This window comes from Erythrolamprus reginae, chromosome 3 (genome assembly GCF_031021105.1).
Source record: "Erythrolamprus reginae isolate rEryReg1 chromosome 3, rEryReg1.hap1, whole genome shotgun sequence".
Taxonomy (NCBI): Eukaryota; Metazoa; Chordata; class Lepidosauria; order Squamata; family Dipsadidae; genus Erythrolamprus; species Erythrolamprus reginae.
This window is the reverse complement of record NC_091952.1, coordinates 197,450,849-197,467,132: the sequence shown is the minus strand read 5'-3', so window position 1 is coordinate 197,467,132 and position 16,284 is coordinate 197,450,849. Positions and strand designations below refer to the sequence as shown.

The 16,284-nt window shown below is 35.5% G+C and overlaps 1 protein-coding gene across 4 annotated transcripts in view; it reads left to right on the top strand.

Moving 5' to 3' along the window:
* ANKRD12 (ankyrin repeat domain 12) overlaps positions 1-16,041 on the top strand; it is a 65,287-nt gene extending 49,246 nt beyond the window's left edge. For all 4 annotated transcript variants that reach the window (XM_070747542.1, XM_070747544.1, XM_070747541.1 and 1 more), the window contains 5 exons: positions 669-5,209; positions 7,347-7,445; positions 7,727-7,870; positions 12,091-12,186; positions 14,643-16,041. In XM_070747542.1, coding sequence (XP_070603643.1) covers positions 669-5,209; positions 7,347-7,445; positions 7,727-7,870; positions 12,091-12,186; positions 14,643-14,828 — 5,066 coding nt within the window. In that variant the 3' untranslated portion in view covers positions 14,829-16,041. The remainder of the gene's footprint in view (positions 1-668; positions 5,210-7,346; positions 7,446-7,726; positions 7,871-12,090; positions 12,187-14,642) is intronic.
* Positions 16,042-16,284: the final 243 nt, after the last annotated feature.

Sequence of the window (16,284 nt, the reverse complement as noted above, 5' to 3'; positions counted from 1 at the left end):
TTTAAAGATAGGAATGGATAAAATAGGTTTGCTTAATTATTTCAAGTATCTTTGAAAAGTAACCTTCTTGACATGGAAGTAATAAGACATATTTTAATTTTGTAAAATATATAATTATTCCAAGGGAGGAGGTTCTTACACCTATAGAATCTAGCTTTTGCCATTGAAGCAGAATTGGAGATATTGTAGTAACAGTATTATAGTGCAATAAAAAAATCTTTTTGGGCCTCTTGTTGTTCCAGTTATTTCAGATTTTTTTTTTATTTTTAGTGTGTATATATAGCATTATCATTGTTATTGTATAACAATATATTGTAATTAAGCTTGTGGCATGAAAAAGCATAAAATAGGACATCTAAGGTAAGGGTGGGGGGAAGAACATAAATATAATAAATAATGCATAGTAAGAAAATAACATAATAATTCATAATAATTAAAATGAATTAAAAATCTTAAATAGCACAATATATATATATATATATATATATATATATATATATATATATATATGTGTGTGTATATATATATATATATATATATATATATTGAATTTGCAGTTTATACTTATCAATAATTTGAGCTAGTAAAAAAACATGACAAATATATAAGATTTATTGCCATTAATAGTAAAGGAATGAACATAGTGACAACCTGTTTTTTTATTCCAGATCTTGATGAAGCACCATCTGTAAATCCTTCCAGCATAGAAGGCAATATGGATTCTGAGACAGAGAAAGAATCTTTCGCTAATGACAACAAACATGTTTCTAATAAAACATCTCTTTCATCAGCTCTTGATGAATATGAATTCAAAGATGATGAAGAAGAAGTTAAGAAAAGTATAGATGATAGACACATTCCACGGAAAGATCTGAGAAAAGAAGATATATCTGAAACAGAACAAAGTAACTTATTTCTTACACAGGAAAAACTATCATTTCCAAAATCATTTAAAAATAAAAAACAGAAACCTTCCAGAGTCCTGTATTCAAGTTCCGAAAGTTCAGATGAAGACATTGTTCAAGACAAAAAAATAATATCTCCTTCATGTACTGTTACAGAAATTTCAATTTCTGATGCAAAGACTAAAAAAGAATATGCTTATAATGAATATAAACAAAAAGGAAAAGTTAAAAGAAAAGTAAAAAATCAAAGCAAAAATAAAGAAAATCAGCAATTAAAACAGGAAAAAGATCATTCCAGATTGACAAACCTAGGTGTTACTCTGTTAGAATCGTTAGACAAAAGCAAAGAAGATGATAATTTCCGAAAAACATTTAGTCCGAAGGAGGATTCTTCTTTGTCCTTACTCCATATTACTCCTAGTAGATCCCCTAAACATCCATGTGGTACTAATGAAAAACAGTCTTCAACACTTAAGCAAGAAAATGTTAAAATTTGTTTATCTCCAGAAGGATCAGAGGTAACTTCACAATCTGAATTAATTCGATATGACCATAATGCAGATACTGATTTTCCTTTAGAAAATTCTAGTAGTAAGTCTTATAAGAACAGAGACAAAAGTAAGCATCAGAAAGAATTTATTTTAGAATTGAGTGAGAAATCCAGTCCTAAACAGTCCAAAGATGAAGATAACAGTCCAGTCTTTGAAAATTCTGACACTATGATGAAAAGGACTGACAAGGAGGGGAAAATGCTTAAAAAGCATAAATTGAAGCATAAAGAAAAGGATAAGGATAAGCATAAAAAGGAACAGGATGGAGAGAAAGAAAGATATAAGCATAAGGAGAATTCCAAAGATGTCCAGAGGAATGTTGAGTTTGATAGAGAATTTTGGAAAGAAAATTTTTTCAAAAGTGATGAGGCAGAAGATGTGTCAGCTGTAGACCATGACCCTCAAATGTCAGAGAAGAAATCTAAATTGGAAAAGATCTTAATTAAAGAAGACAAATATGTGAAAGAGAGAAGCTTTCAAAAAGATAAAAATTTTAGAGAAGAAAAAGAAAGAGAAAAAACTAAAAAAGAAAATGATAAGGAAGAGAAAACAAAAGAACATAACATATTTGTTGATAAAGAAGCAGATTTTTTTGGTGTAGGTGTTAGGGATATGTCAACAAGTATAACTGTAATAGAGAAGGAGGACGTTGATAAACAAGAAAAAAAGGATCATAGAGAAAAACATGAAAAGCGAAACACTTCTATTGAAAAAATAGAAAGAAAAAATACAGAGAAAGAGAAAAAAGTAAAATGTGAACACAAAGCAGAAAAGGATAAATCAGATTCTCTTGAAAATAATGAAAAAATAAAAGAAAAGGAAAAGATGTACATTCAGCAGGTAGAAAAAGCAAACAAAGAACATGATAAGTTAAAAAGCTTCAATACTATTAAAAAGCTTGATGACAAAGAAAAAATCAAGGAAAGATTTGAAAAGAAGCACGATAAAGAAAAAAATGATAGATACTTTTCAGAATCTAAAGAAAAAACCAGCAATGATAAGAAATGCAAGAGTTCTGAAAAGGATAGTGAATATTCTAAAATGGAAAAGAATAGAAACAAAGAAAAAGAAATGGAAAAAAAAGAGAAACTGAAAGAACGTGATAGTTCAGTAATTACAAACATGAAGCAAACCGCAGAAGAGAAAAAATGCAGTAGTGAAAAAACTTTATTCTTAAAAGAAAAGCCAAAGGATGAATTACTGAAAACTCCTGATGGAAGAGAGAAGGATAAAAAAGATAAAGATATTGACAGATACAAAGAGCGTGACAAATATAAAGATAAAATGCAACAAAATAATGTATCTAAATTGAAACCTGAAACTGAAAAGCTTAAATCTAAACCATTACCGGTATCTAAGGATACTCGACCTAAAGAAAAGAGATTATTAAATGATGACTTGATGCAGACAAGCTTTGAAAGAATGCTTAGTCTTAAAGATCTGGAAATTGAACAGTGGCATAGAAAACACAAAGAAAAAATAAAACAGAAGGAAAAAGAAAGATTAAAGAATCGATCCTGTACCGAACTTAATAAAATAAAAGATAAGGATAAAATAAAATATTCGCTTACTGAATCAAAGAACAAAGAACTCATTCGTTCAAAAAGCTCGGAGTTATCAGATGCTTCTGGGAAAGATAAGCAGCTAAAAGATGCTACCAGCAGTAGATCAATGTCAGTTGATATAAAAAATTCTAGTGGAAAACCATCCCTAGCATTGGACAGTAGCTTAAGTAGGTCTCCTAGATCAGAAAGTGAAAAAACTGGACTAACCTCCAGATCAGTATCCATGATTTCAATTGCTAGCTCAGAGGATTCTTGTCATACTACAGTAACTCCTCCAAGACCTGTTGTTGAGTATGATTCAGATTTTATGCTTGAAGGATCTGATTCTCAGATGTCTTTTTCACATTCACCATTTTTGCCTAGTGCCAAATCACCCGCAAACTATGAAAATGATAGTTTGTCAGAGTTGCCAGAGCGCAATAAAGCACCTACTTTAAACAGACTTCCTCCAGCTTATATTAGATCAGCATCAGTCGAAGATGTAAAATTTGTTATAAATGATTGCAGACCAGTTGTGGAAGTGCGGAGATGCAGTATGCCGGCTGTTTATGAAAATACAAAACAGTCCCGTGTACCAGAAGAAAGTAATCACAATACTTTGCTCTCAGTTCAAAGTTATAATTCTTTTTCTAAACATGAATGTTGCAATTTGCTTGAAAAGGATTCCCAGAATGGACTGACCAACTTGTGTTCAAGTTCTGCTTTATCCCCAAGTAGACCTGTTCATAAACCTAATGCATTAGATGCAGTTGGTAAAAACATTGCTCCTTCAAGCCTTTCAGGAGAAAGTCATACATATTTAGAACATAATAATACGACTCCATCAAGTAAAACATGGGATGCAAATAGTGAGTGTTCCTGTTCAAATTATTCAGGCTGCGAGCTTGATGCAACAAATGCCTCAGCCATAACTAATTTTGAAAATAAAACTATGAAAGAGCAGAAAAGTTCTGAATCTTTTTATCATCATGCTGAAAATGTATCAAATCCTACATCCCAGGAAATGCAAGATCTTTTGTCTGTTCAGTCATGTTGCCCTTCTCAGATTCAGCCAAGCACAGATACAATTTATATGTCAAAGCATGTAGCTTTGTCAGATACAAACAGCCAAGAGCTTCTGATTAAGAACCCACAAAGTTCCATTCAACCCAGCAATTCAATATTAGACATAGATGCTGCCAGCAAAAAAAAGATAGAAAAAAGTGTCTTGTCAAACAACAAAAAAACAGATATGCTTATCACAGTTTATCCTGAAAATGTTACTAAAGATATTTCACAAAATTTTGAAAGGGATCTTACTGCAAATAATCCTCGTTTACACTCCAGTGCAAATCCATCTGCAGTTAGTAAACTCATTTATAAAACATCACAAGCTGAAGAACTTGATAATAGCGTAATTGACATTCAGTTCCAAGGTGAAAAAGCCCATTCCATTGACATCTGTTCAGCCCATATGGCTGGTAATAAAAATGACCTAGATCTTCAAGATCTAAATGGTAGAACACTGAAAGGAATTACAAATGAGTACAATAGAAATTTTTTTAATATGGACAGTGCAGAAAACAATTCAATGGAAGAAAGGCAACAGTTCCTACCACCTAATTTGGAAAGCCATGCACAGTTAACTGGACACGAAGTACATAAATTTAATCCAATTATTAAATTAGAATTGGAAGAAGCTGTTGAAGATCCCAAAGCACAACACTATGAAATTCCTCAAAGAATTACGAGGAATAGAGCAAATATCCTTGCTAATCAAAGTAAGCAGAACCTTTCTAGTTGCTCCCAGATCTCAGAAAGAGATTTTGATTCACTGGCCTCTTTGAAAGGACGGATTAGATTAACTGAAGAAGATGATGCTCAGCCACATCATCCACGTAAAAGAAAGCTGTCACGTATTCCCCAGCCTGTTCAAATAAATGCATCTTTAATGCAAGCGAAAGAAAAAACTCATCAGTCTCTAGCAGCTGTTGTAGACTCACTAAAATTAGAAGAGATTCAGCCATACAGTACAGAGAGAGCAAATCCATATTTTGAATATTTGCATATAAGAAAGAAAATAGAAGAGAGACGTAAATTACTATGTAGCGTTATTCCTCAAGCACCCCAGTATTATGATGAATACGTAACCTTCAATGGATCATACCTCCTAGATGGCAATCCCCTGAGCAAGATATGCATTCCAACAGTAAGTAACTAGCAATTTGAGTTACTACAGAATTAATTGTTGGCTCTTAGTGGTTGTTTTCAAAACTCCACTTCATTGTAAGTTAACAATATCAGTGTTTATCTTGCTGATATGCTCAGTCAGAATATGCAGACATAATCATGTTTTACTCATGTATTTGCTCCTACAACAAATGCAAAATGCATATTATGCAAGTAAAGATTTTAACAATTTTTAAGATTTTTAAGATTTTTAAAAAGATATCTTGAGTGCATCATGAAAAACCTACACATGGTACAACCAACTGATTTATATAAGTTAGATATCTTGGCTCCTCATCAGACAGGTGATACAGGAGAAATCATGTATTTGGAGAATTCAGAGTCTGGATGGAGAGGAACAGACTTAGATTGAATCTTTTCGAAACTGGTTGACTTTGGACCTTTGACTAAATTATTCCAAGGTAATATTTAGTTTTGAATACGGTTGCATTCCTCTGCTCAGAGGTGTTCTGCAACTTGGAGATGCTCCTGGGCTGACAATTCCTGCTCAAGTACATTCCTCCATTTTTTAAATTACATAAACTCCTGTGCATAGTGAGAATAGCTCATCAGAAATGGATGCAATTTGGCTTAGTGATCATGTATTAATGTGGTAGTTTGGTGAAAAATCATCTTATTTATCCTATATCAATTCATAGATATACAACTTCCCCCTAAATATCTATGAAGACAGCCTGATAAAAAGAAATAGGAGAAAACAAGAAGCTGGGGAGGCAGATAATAGCAAACTTCACTGTTGAAAACTGCAAATTAAAAATTAGCAATTACTTGAGTGTGTTTAATCAAAGAAATTTTAACTCTTTTTATAATATATGTCTAAATGAGGGTTTGCTTTCTTGTTCAGTTATCTTTTCCCATTCTCTCTGATCTCCAGGTGGTTTTGTTCCTCCCCTTTCTCTTTCTCTTTCTTTTTCTTCTTATTTATTTGTTTTTCTGACTGTCTAATTTATAGGCCGCCCAACTCCTTCCGAATTCTGGGCAGTGTACAACATCTAAAAACAGAATAAAACAGTTAAAAGCCCAGAGGAAAAAAAAGAAAATAGAAGTCATTCATATCTTTTTTTTCCAGATCTAGATGGTACCATATTGCTCAACGGCCCCAGGCCTGCCAACAGAGCAAGGTTTTTGCAGCTTTCGGGAAGGCCAGTAAGTTGAGGGCATTATGGACCTCTGGGAGCAGCTGGTTCCAGAGAACCGGTGCTATCATAGAGAAGGCCCTCCCACACATCCCCGCCAACTGATATTGTCTAGCCGAAGGACCTGGAGATGGCCAACCCTGTGGGCCCTTATCGGTAACTGGGAGCTATGCAGCAAAAAGTGGTCCCGTAAATAGTCTGGTCCTAAGCCATGTAGGGCTTTATACGTGATAACCAATACATTAAATTGCATCCAGAGACTGATTGGGAGCCAGTGCAGCTCACAGAGTGTTGGTGTAATGTGGGTGTACCTGGGTATACCCACAACTGCTTGTGTGGCTGCGTTCTGGACCAGTTGTAGCCTCCAAATGCTTTTCAAGGGGAGCCCCATGTAGAGCAGGTTGCAGTAATCAAGCCATGAGATGATAACGGCATGAGTGACTGTAAGAAGAGACTTCTGATCCAAATAGGGTCGCAATTTGTGCACTAGGCGAATCTGTGCAAATGTCCCCCTAGCTACAACCGAGATATGTCAGCTGCAAATCTTGGAGAACATCTTCTTCCTTGTTCTTTTCAGCCTTTATTTTGTCTTTTAGGTTGCTTCTTACTATTTTTCAGAAAAAAGAATAGGGAGCACATATGAGAACATGTGTGTTTTTCTATGTGACAATGATTTGTGTTAGAAAGAGTGTTTGTGTGTGTATGATGTATATGTATATATACATATCTTCTGGTGTATATTTTTGATGACACTCTTGGGAGCCTAATGGATAGGTGATGCAAGATTGCAGATATTTAGAATAAACCTTGTATGATCAATTTTACTACAACCAAGCCTTACATTAAGCCCAAACATAGGTCCCAGCATTTCATTTTTTTACCTCCCATCAAATTTATGTTTTGCATATTCAGAATATATATATTTTGCAGATTTATATCAAAGTGATATTTCTTTCACAGATCACACCACCACCATCACTGTGTGATCCACTGAAGGAACTCTTTAGACAGCAAGAAGTTGTAAGGATGAAACTTCGTTTACAACACAGTATTGAAAGGGTAAGAATGTAATCAAGTCTACTGACTGATCACCACTTTTAAGAGGTTTTCATTTTTTAAATGAAAATTATATCAGAAATTATATTATTAAGTTAGTTGATTCAGAACTAAATATTTCCATTTTTTCAAGGGAATTTTAAAATATACTGTATTGTATATTTTTAACAGGATTCCTTAATAAGCATAGAGAAAAAATAGTTTTTCAGAGTGCTAAGGTGTATCCTTGAGTTAATAAAATATTATATGATTTAGCTAAATTGTATGTCTTTTAATTTAATTAGGAAAAACTTATTGTTTCCAATGAGCAAGAAGTACTGCGAGTCCACTATCGAGCAGCAAGAACTTTAGCAAATCAGACTTTGCCTTTTAGTGCATGTACAGTACTCCTGGATGCTGAAGTATATAACGTGCCTCTTGATACACAGGTAAAAAAGTTGTTTGAAGAAATATGATAAAAGGAAAATTATTGACTCATTGTGAATATAAGTTTATATCCATGCAGTTAATTGTAAATAAAAGAGAAGTTGTATGCTTTGTGTTCTTTTCTGAGGTTTGTTTGTCTTGAATTATCTGTTGATAACTACTGGTAGTAGTGTTTTTTGATGGATAGGCAGTGCCTATGAAACAAAAGATTTGTGATTTGGGGGGTCCTGCTAGAACGGCAGGTATAGGCTATAGTTAAAAAGGCAGTTTTGCCAGCATAAGCTGGTATGCAAATTGCAATTATACCTTCTCTAGAAGGACACAATTATAGTATGTGTAAATGTATATGTTTGTGTGTTTGTTTATAATATTTTTATAGCTGTTCATCTCGAGCCTACCTATGGGTGGTGCACTTTAAATTGAAACAATATCTATCTACAATAAAATAAATACATTAAAACAAAAATATTAGCATTCATTCTCATTCAGACCACAACAGGTTTATCCCATCAACCTCTCTGTATCCTAGAACTTGGGAAGAAAGCCAGTGTTTTTTGAAAGGTTAAAAGGATGGGGGCTGCTGAACCATGGAGATTGTGTTCCATTGGCATTAAGCTTCCACGGAAAAGGCATATTTCCTAGGTCCAATAAAATGGCAACATTTAAAGGGAAGGAACTAGTAGCCTGCCCAACCGATCTGTTCTGGTAGGACAGTGTTGGCAAACCTTTTTGGCTCAGGTGCCAATAGGGTGCGCGCATGGGCAATAGCGTGCATGTTCCCACATCCATAATGCAATGCCCTCCCTCACACATGTGTACAAGCACCACTCTGTCCCCACACACATGTACATAACTCCCCATGTGCTTCCCCATGCATATGCACAAGCCTCACTGAAGCTTCCGAACTTCTGGTAGGTCCATTTGGTCATTTTTCGCCGTCCCTAGGGTTTAGGAAAACCTCTAAAGCTTGGGGGGTGACAAAAAATGGTCCAATGGGCCAACCGGAAGTTCAGAAATGAGGCTTTCCTGAAGCCTGGGGAAGGTGAAAAACGGCCGTATCCCAGCTTCCTGTTGGGCCATTTTTCACCGCCCCTAGGGTTCAGGAGGATTTCCTGAAGCCTGGGAAAAGCAAAAATGGTCGAAAAGCCCACAAATCAGCTGGCCAATGGGCGCATGCATGCTGGATCTGACATAGGGCAACTCCTTGCATGCCCCCAGATATGGTTCCGCATGCTTCCTGTGGCATGCATATCATAGGTTCACCATTACTGTGGTAGCACAGGCATGTGTTCTTAGCAAGAACAGTCCCACAAATAATTTAACATTGTGCCATTTGGACTTCAAAGGTCATAACCAGCATTTTGAATTGCACCTAGAAGGAAATTGAAAGACAATGTGCACCTCGCACAACAGGGTTGTAATGTGGATGAACCTGGCAGCATACAGTCAACGAAGCAGTGGAAGTGATGTGCCAGTGCCTGGAGGCTGTTAGGGTCTGGATGGGTGTCAACAGACTCAAAATCAACCCTGATAAGATGGAGTGGCTGTGGGTTTTGTCTCTCAGGGACAATTCCATCTGTCCATAACCCTGGGGTGGGGGAATCATTGACCCCCTCAGAGAGGCTCCGCAACTTGTGTGTCCTCCTCGATCCACAGCTCACATTAGAGAACCATCTTTCAGCTGTGGCGAGGGGGGCGTTTGCCCAGGTTCGCCTGGTGCACCAGTTGCGGCCACAATTCTGGTCACAATTCAAAGTGTTGGTTATGACCTATAAAGCCCTTCATGTCATCGGACCAGAATATCTTCAGGACCGCCTTCTGCCGCACGAATCCCAGTGACCAGTTAGGTCCCACAGAGTTGGCCTTCTCCGGGTCCCGTCGACTAAACAATGTCGTTTGGCGGGACCCAGGGGAAGAGCCTTCTCTGTGGCGGCCCTGACCCTCTGGAACCAGCTCCCCCCAGAGATTAGAACTGCCCCCACCCTCCTTGCCTTTTGTAAACTCCTTAAAACCTACCTTTGCCATCAGGCATGGGGGAATTGAGACATCTCCCCTGGGCCTATACAGTTTATGCATGTGTATGTTTGCTTTTAATAAGGGTTTTTTAGTGATTTTTAAATTATTAGATTTGTTGTACATTGTTTCATTGTTGTTGTGAGCCGCCCCGAGTCTGCAGAGAGGGGCGCCATACAAATCTACTAACTAACTAACTAACTAACTAACTAACTAACTAACTAACTAACTAACTAACTGTGTGTTATGGAAGACACCACATTCTGTAGTAGTTGTCATTTCCATAAGTTCTTCAATATATATAAAGCTCATTGCAGTAATTCAAGCAGAAGTGACCAAGACATGAATGACCAAGAGCAAAGCCTCCCAGATGTTGTGGAGATAAAGCAAGTTCTGTGAGTGTAGGACGACCCCCAAATTGCATACCAACTCAGTCCAGGGAAGTGCTTCCCCATCCAGAGTCAAAGGTGATATAACACCTGGAAATCAAAAAGGTAAAGCCACTCTACCTTGCCAGGGTTGGATCAAGGCTAGTTTCTTCCCATCCATAGTTCCAGACCCTTACACCTCCAGGCCCTCAGCCAGTACCATACCAGCATCATTTGCCCTTTGAGGAGTAGAGATGTATAGCTATACTGAGGATAGCCCATGAGAGCAGGTTGTACCCTTTTCTCAGCTTTTTGAAAAACAGTGAAGATCTAATCTTGTTCCACTGAATTTCTGGAGTGCAGCATGCTATTTTAGGGGGCTTCTGTAGTGTTGATCCTCAGTTTTGGGAAGGGACTGCATTCGTTATCGTAATGGACAATGCTTTTATAGTTAATTTTGTCATTCCTTATGTAAAATTATAAAAAAAATACAATGATACCCAATAATATAGTTCTTCAAAATCATATGTACCGTATATTTTATAACACCGTTTATGGTTCTTCAGCTTTATTCAAGAAAGAGGAAAAATGCTTTTAAGGCAGTACATAGTTAAAGAATTTGATAATATGAAATATAATCAGTAATGGCTTCAACACTATAACAAGGGGTCAGTAAAAATTCTTGAAAAATATACATTGTTAGGTTTTTTAAAAAAAAAGGAATATGTGTTTGACTGTGGGGTTTTTTTTAACAAATGAGAAGTGGGAGAACCATTGCTTTTGTGACACCTTAAACTTCATTGAAACATTGTGGGTTGGATAGACCTTTTGTTTGATCAGCCACACCTCTCCTTAAGTTCTTATTTATATGCCCTAAAGATTTTCTCCATTTTATATTTATCTTACAAATGATGGCCACGGATATTTAGAATGATTAAATCTTACCATAATCGCTGTTGATTTTCTAAGCAAATGGTTATAAATATTGCTGTAAAATGGTGAACATTGCAATTATGTTTAAATGCTTCATGTTACTGGTATACATTTTCCAAATTTCCAAAATGCTTTCTATTTATATTTATTCATTTATTCTACTAAGAAGGCATTGTGATACTAATGTAAAATTTCTTTACATTTGCCTATGACTTAAAGCCTAGAGGCTGTAGGCAATAGAAAAAAATTACAGATGTTTTATGAATTGTCAGAAGAGTATCAATAGAGCCTACAATGCAGCTGTATTGCTGAATTAAAACTATATTATTAAAGACATAGCATAGGAAGAAGACACACTGTAGGGGACTATAAAAAGATACAAGTTGATTAACAATTGGGTGCTTCATATCAGGTGCAGATTTACACCATCACAGCATCACTTTTGCAAACATCACATCTGGCTTCCAATAAACAAAGCCAATAGAGAGGCTAGCAGTAAAACTGGCAATTGTAATCACATGATGTCTCACTTCATGTCCATAGGTGATTTGCATAACAAGGGCTGCAGAACTTTTGGCATAAACCCAGTGTATTCAGGTGAAGTTTTGTTTAATGATTGCATCACTTAAGTAAGAGGTGACAATCGCAGTTGTGAGGTTTAAGGGAGGACCACCTATAGTGGAAAAGAGATTGTGCAATAAAGATTTCTCTGGACTGTCTAGCAAATCACATGTTAAAATTTTAATTCTTCCACTAAATTGAAATAACTTTTTCCCTAAGAATAATATTACCTTTACAAACTGTAGTTATCATTAAACATATAGATCTATTAAAGACATTGTATAGCATGGAAATGAGTAGAGATTAGCCTATAATTAACAGGTACTATTTTAATGTTTAATTTACAGACTGATGACAGTAAAGCATCAGTTAGAGACCGATTTAATGCAAGGCAATTTATGTCATGGTTACAGGACGTGGATGACAAATTTGACAAATTAAAGGTAAGTATCTTCATTGAACTTCTCCCAAAATATTTTTCCATTAAAAATGTCTAGTAAGTCATTAGACATGTTGGAGACCCCTGCTTTAGAGTATAGCAGAATTCTAACTCACATATTATTTATACACTTTTCCAAGTACACAGTCAAGACAAATGCAAATACATTCAACCACTTCTGTTTCAGTGGAAGTTAAATTTCCTCCTAATTTAAACAGGACCCTATTTGAATGAAATAATATACTAAAATGTTAGGCTATGTATAAGACAAGCTAGTGTGCCAAAAGCAAAACGGGATGTTAATAGCTATAATAGCTAAAACAAATATCCAAATTAAGCAATTCTTATGAGTGAATCTATACCAATCCTATAATTATGTTTGCAATCTAAAGATGCACAGAACATTTCAGAGACAAAATGTTTTATCTGTGGATTGTCTTGTTTAGACTTTGGAATGCAATTCTGACCCAATGTCCAGAAGCTATCTAGTTTACAATGTCCAATTTTGAGGTGGGAACAGTTAATTCTATGTCAGATCAGGATATTCTATAAAGGAAATGCTTCAGCCATAGATATTTTGCATATTTCCAGTGTAATTCAGTGATGACAAAGCAAAAATGTGGCCGATAGGGCACACTAAAAGACTTCAATTTTTCATTCCTGTTCTTTGGGATCATACACTAGAATCTTAATTACCGTATGTTAGAGAGTAACTTGCATATATAAATGCTATTTGGGGAGGTGGAGGTGGAAAGGGTGCAAAATGTATTTCTGCATTTTTAAAAGGAAATGTTAAGACAAGACTCATTAACTTTATAGAGTAGAAAATATGCAGAATTACATGGTACAAAGTAAAACCCACTGAAATTAATACAAGTAGTCCTCGCTTAGCAATCACTGGCTCAACCAAAGTTACAACTGTGCTGAAATAATAACTTTAGAACTATTTATGACTTTCACAGTATCCTCATTGACATTTGTTGTCATTACAGTCAACTTTTATTCTCCTGTATCTAAAGTCCCCCCCCCCTTTTTTTCCTTCTTTCAGAGCAGAGACATTGGAGAAGAATGGATTAGAACAGAGTAAGCATGCAGACAAAGGGAATACACATCAAAATAATGTACTGGTGCGACAGCCATCTGTGCACTCAGCAACAGCTGATATTTTTCCCATTGTGTGCCTGCTTTTTTAATCCCTTCATCTCCAATTGCTTTGCTCTGCATGGGAGTTAACAGAATTAACTTCTCCATAGCCTCGTTCCCCACCCAAACAGAAAAGATGGCCAACATGACCTAAACTGATTGGCCAATCCCGCTTGTGGGGACCTTCTTTCTGAAGCTGGGTGCAATTCATAATATCAAAGGGGCCATAAAAATGCCCTTTTGGGCCCCTTTAGATCCTGGGCCAGCCAAGAGATATGCAAAAATTAATGGATGTCTTTTTGAGGCAAATGCAAATCTCCCGTGTGGACAAGAAGGAATAAAGGAACTTGTTAGGAGCAGCAGACAAGAGAAGCCGCCTCACTATTCTACTCCACTTGGGAGTTGCTGTGCAACAGAACCTTAAGTGAAGGCCCATTATTAACCACTCACCTTTCCTTGGTTTCCAGTGCCCTATTGAACTAGAGTTAACTCTTTCCATATTCATGAACCAGGTTTGCAAAGTAAGAAAGAGGAAATACCCAGGTATCTCTCTTTCTCCTGCCTTGTCAATATCTAAGTCATTCCTCCACAGGTAATCTCTCTCCTGTGTTTCTCTTCACTGAACAGAAAGACATGAGATTAAGCGGTTAGAAGAGAGTAAGGAGGCACACAGTGGGGAATATATTTAGCCATTTGCCAAGCATACTCACAGCTTTCAGCATTAGTGCATTGCTTATGAAGTCTATTTCTTGTAATATTCCTTATTCTCTTCTAATTCCTTCCTCCCCAGTGATAGGAGCATTTTTAATTACATAAGTGCTGAAGTGAGCATTACAAAGATAATGGTTAGCAGGCAAACCAAAAAGTGTGATATTACCCTTCTCAGTTTCAACCCAGAAACCACAATAGTGGTCATGTGAATCCACTTTATTTAGTAACCAGGTTGTTAGTCCCAATTGTAATTGCTAAACTAGGGCCACCTGTAAGGGCATGTAGAATTGAAGTCTAAGTGCTATTGCTTTAGAGAACACAAGGGACTATTATTAAAAATTAATATACAATACAATACTTGTATCATCAGTATGTTATTGTTGTTGTTGTTAAATTAATTAAATAAAATAAATCTGTAGATAAATCTTGGAATAAATTATGAGAACTGTCCCAAATCATTTCACAATTTTAATCAACTTAATCAGGCATTTCCAAATTAATAGTTCTTGGGTTAATAGAAGTACAGTGTGTTTGTTTATACAGAAGCTTGCTTGAGGTAACTAGATTCGTCTTCTTCCTCTTCCTCCTCTTCTTCTTTTAAAATAGACATGTCTCCTGATGAGGCAGCAACATGAAGCAGCAGCTTTAAATGCTGTTCAGAGACTGGAATGGCAGCTTAAACTACAAGAACTTGATCCTGCAACTTACAAATCAATCAGCATTTATGAAATCCAGGAATTCTATGTTCCTCTTGTGGATGTTAATGATGACTTTGAATTGACACCTATATGACAGCCAGCATTTCTTGCTTTTACAGCTCAAGACTCTGGGATGCTTAAATTACAGCACTAAAACGGAATACAGTACTGCCTTTATCAATATTCCATGTATTCCTTCTGAAATGGCCCCAAATCTCATTCAGTGTTGCACATATAAATACCATTTGTTAATAAATGGTATTATTTTAGCCTCTGGGTTCAAAAAGCATCTCCTCAATAAATCTATCTATGACAGTCTTTTACTCAAGATTTAACAGCGCTGGCAGCTGTACGTCCACCAAAAAGTCTTGCTATTTAAAACTTGTGGTTTTTATTATTAAATATACAAAAACAACAAAAACCTGTGGAAGAACTTTTAAGTTTGTGGGAATGTTCAGAATGAGAGAGTATTCATCTTACATAATTTATAGGTTAACTGTACAGTTTTCTTTTTGAAAAAAATGTTATATTGTTTTCATTTTTTAAAATAACTTATTTTATACATATTGTGCAAATGTAAATATTCTTATATTTAATGTTCAGCCCTGTACAAAAATAGATATTTTAATTGTAAAACTGTTTTGTCTAATGTTTATTGGACCAAAATTGTTGTTGTTTCTTATGTGTAATGTTCAAACAATTTTCTTTTAAAAGCATGGTGTTTGATTTAGCTGCTTGTTCATCTCCATTACTGCTAAGATTTGATACTGAGTGGTATTGCATGCTAGCTCAGTTGAATTTTCCCCCTACTACAGGGTACCTAACTGATTGAATATTTGTTACCAATCCAATATACTGCTTTATACAACATCCGTTCATTCAGAGAAATTTGCATGAATCCCTTTTCATTGTAGTTCGTTGCAGTGCTTATTGGATTATGTCTTAACTCCACAGAGCCATTTGTTGTTTGCTCTGCTGCTACAATGCCATATCTGTGACTTAACTTGAAAAGAGTATTTTGTTTAAAATCTTTACAAGATTAGAAAACCAGCTCTTATATCCTGGTCTCTAAAGGAGTCTTTCAGTGTCCAATTTATTTCCTTTTACATGCCTCTCAATGAGAAATCTTAAATTGTATATTGTCTATTTTAATATTCCCTCATAGAAACATATGTAAATAACTGTAAATACTATGTTTAATAAATTCTATTGGTCATGCTAACAGATGTTTGAATCCTTGTGATTGTGAATTTTTCATTTTTGAAGTTTTATACAATTTGACAAATAAATCCTTGAAAGTTCCATGATAAGATTGTACTTGTATATTCCTATTATTTGTGAACATATAATTAATATTTCTTAATCAGCCTCACTGGAAATGGATTTAAGTTGCTTTTGGCATATTAAGAACCTTTAAAAAGACCAATTTTAGTATACTGGGTTATTTTTCTTTAATTCTTAGTGAAAAGTTTCATCTAACCTTAAGAACGTAATGACTAAAATGCCAAATTGATAGGAAATAACATGGTATATAATATTTATAATAATAT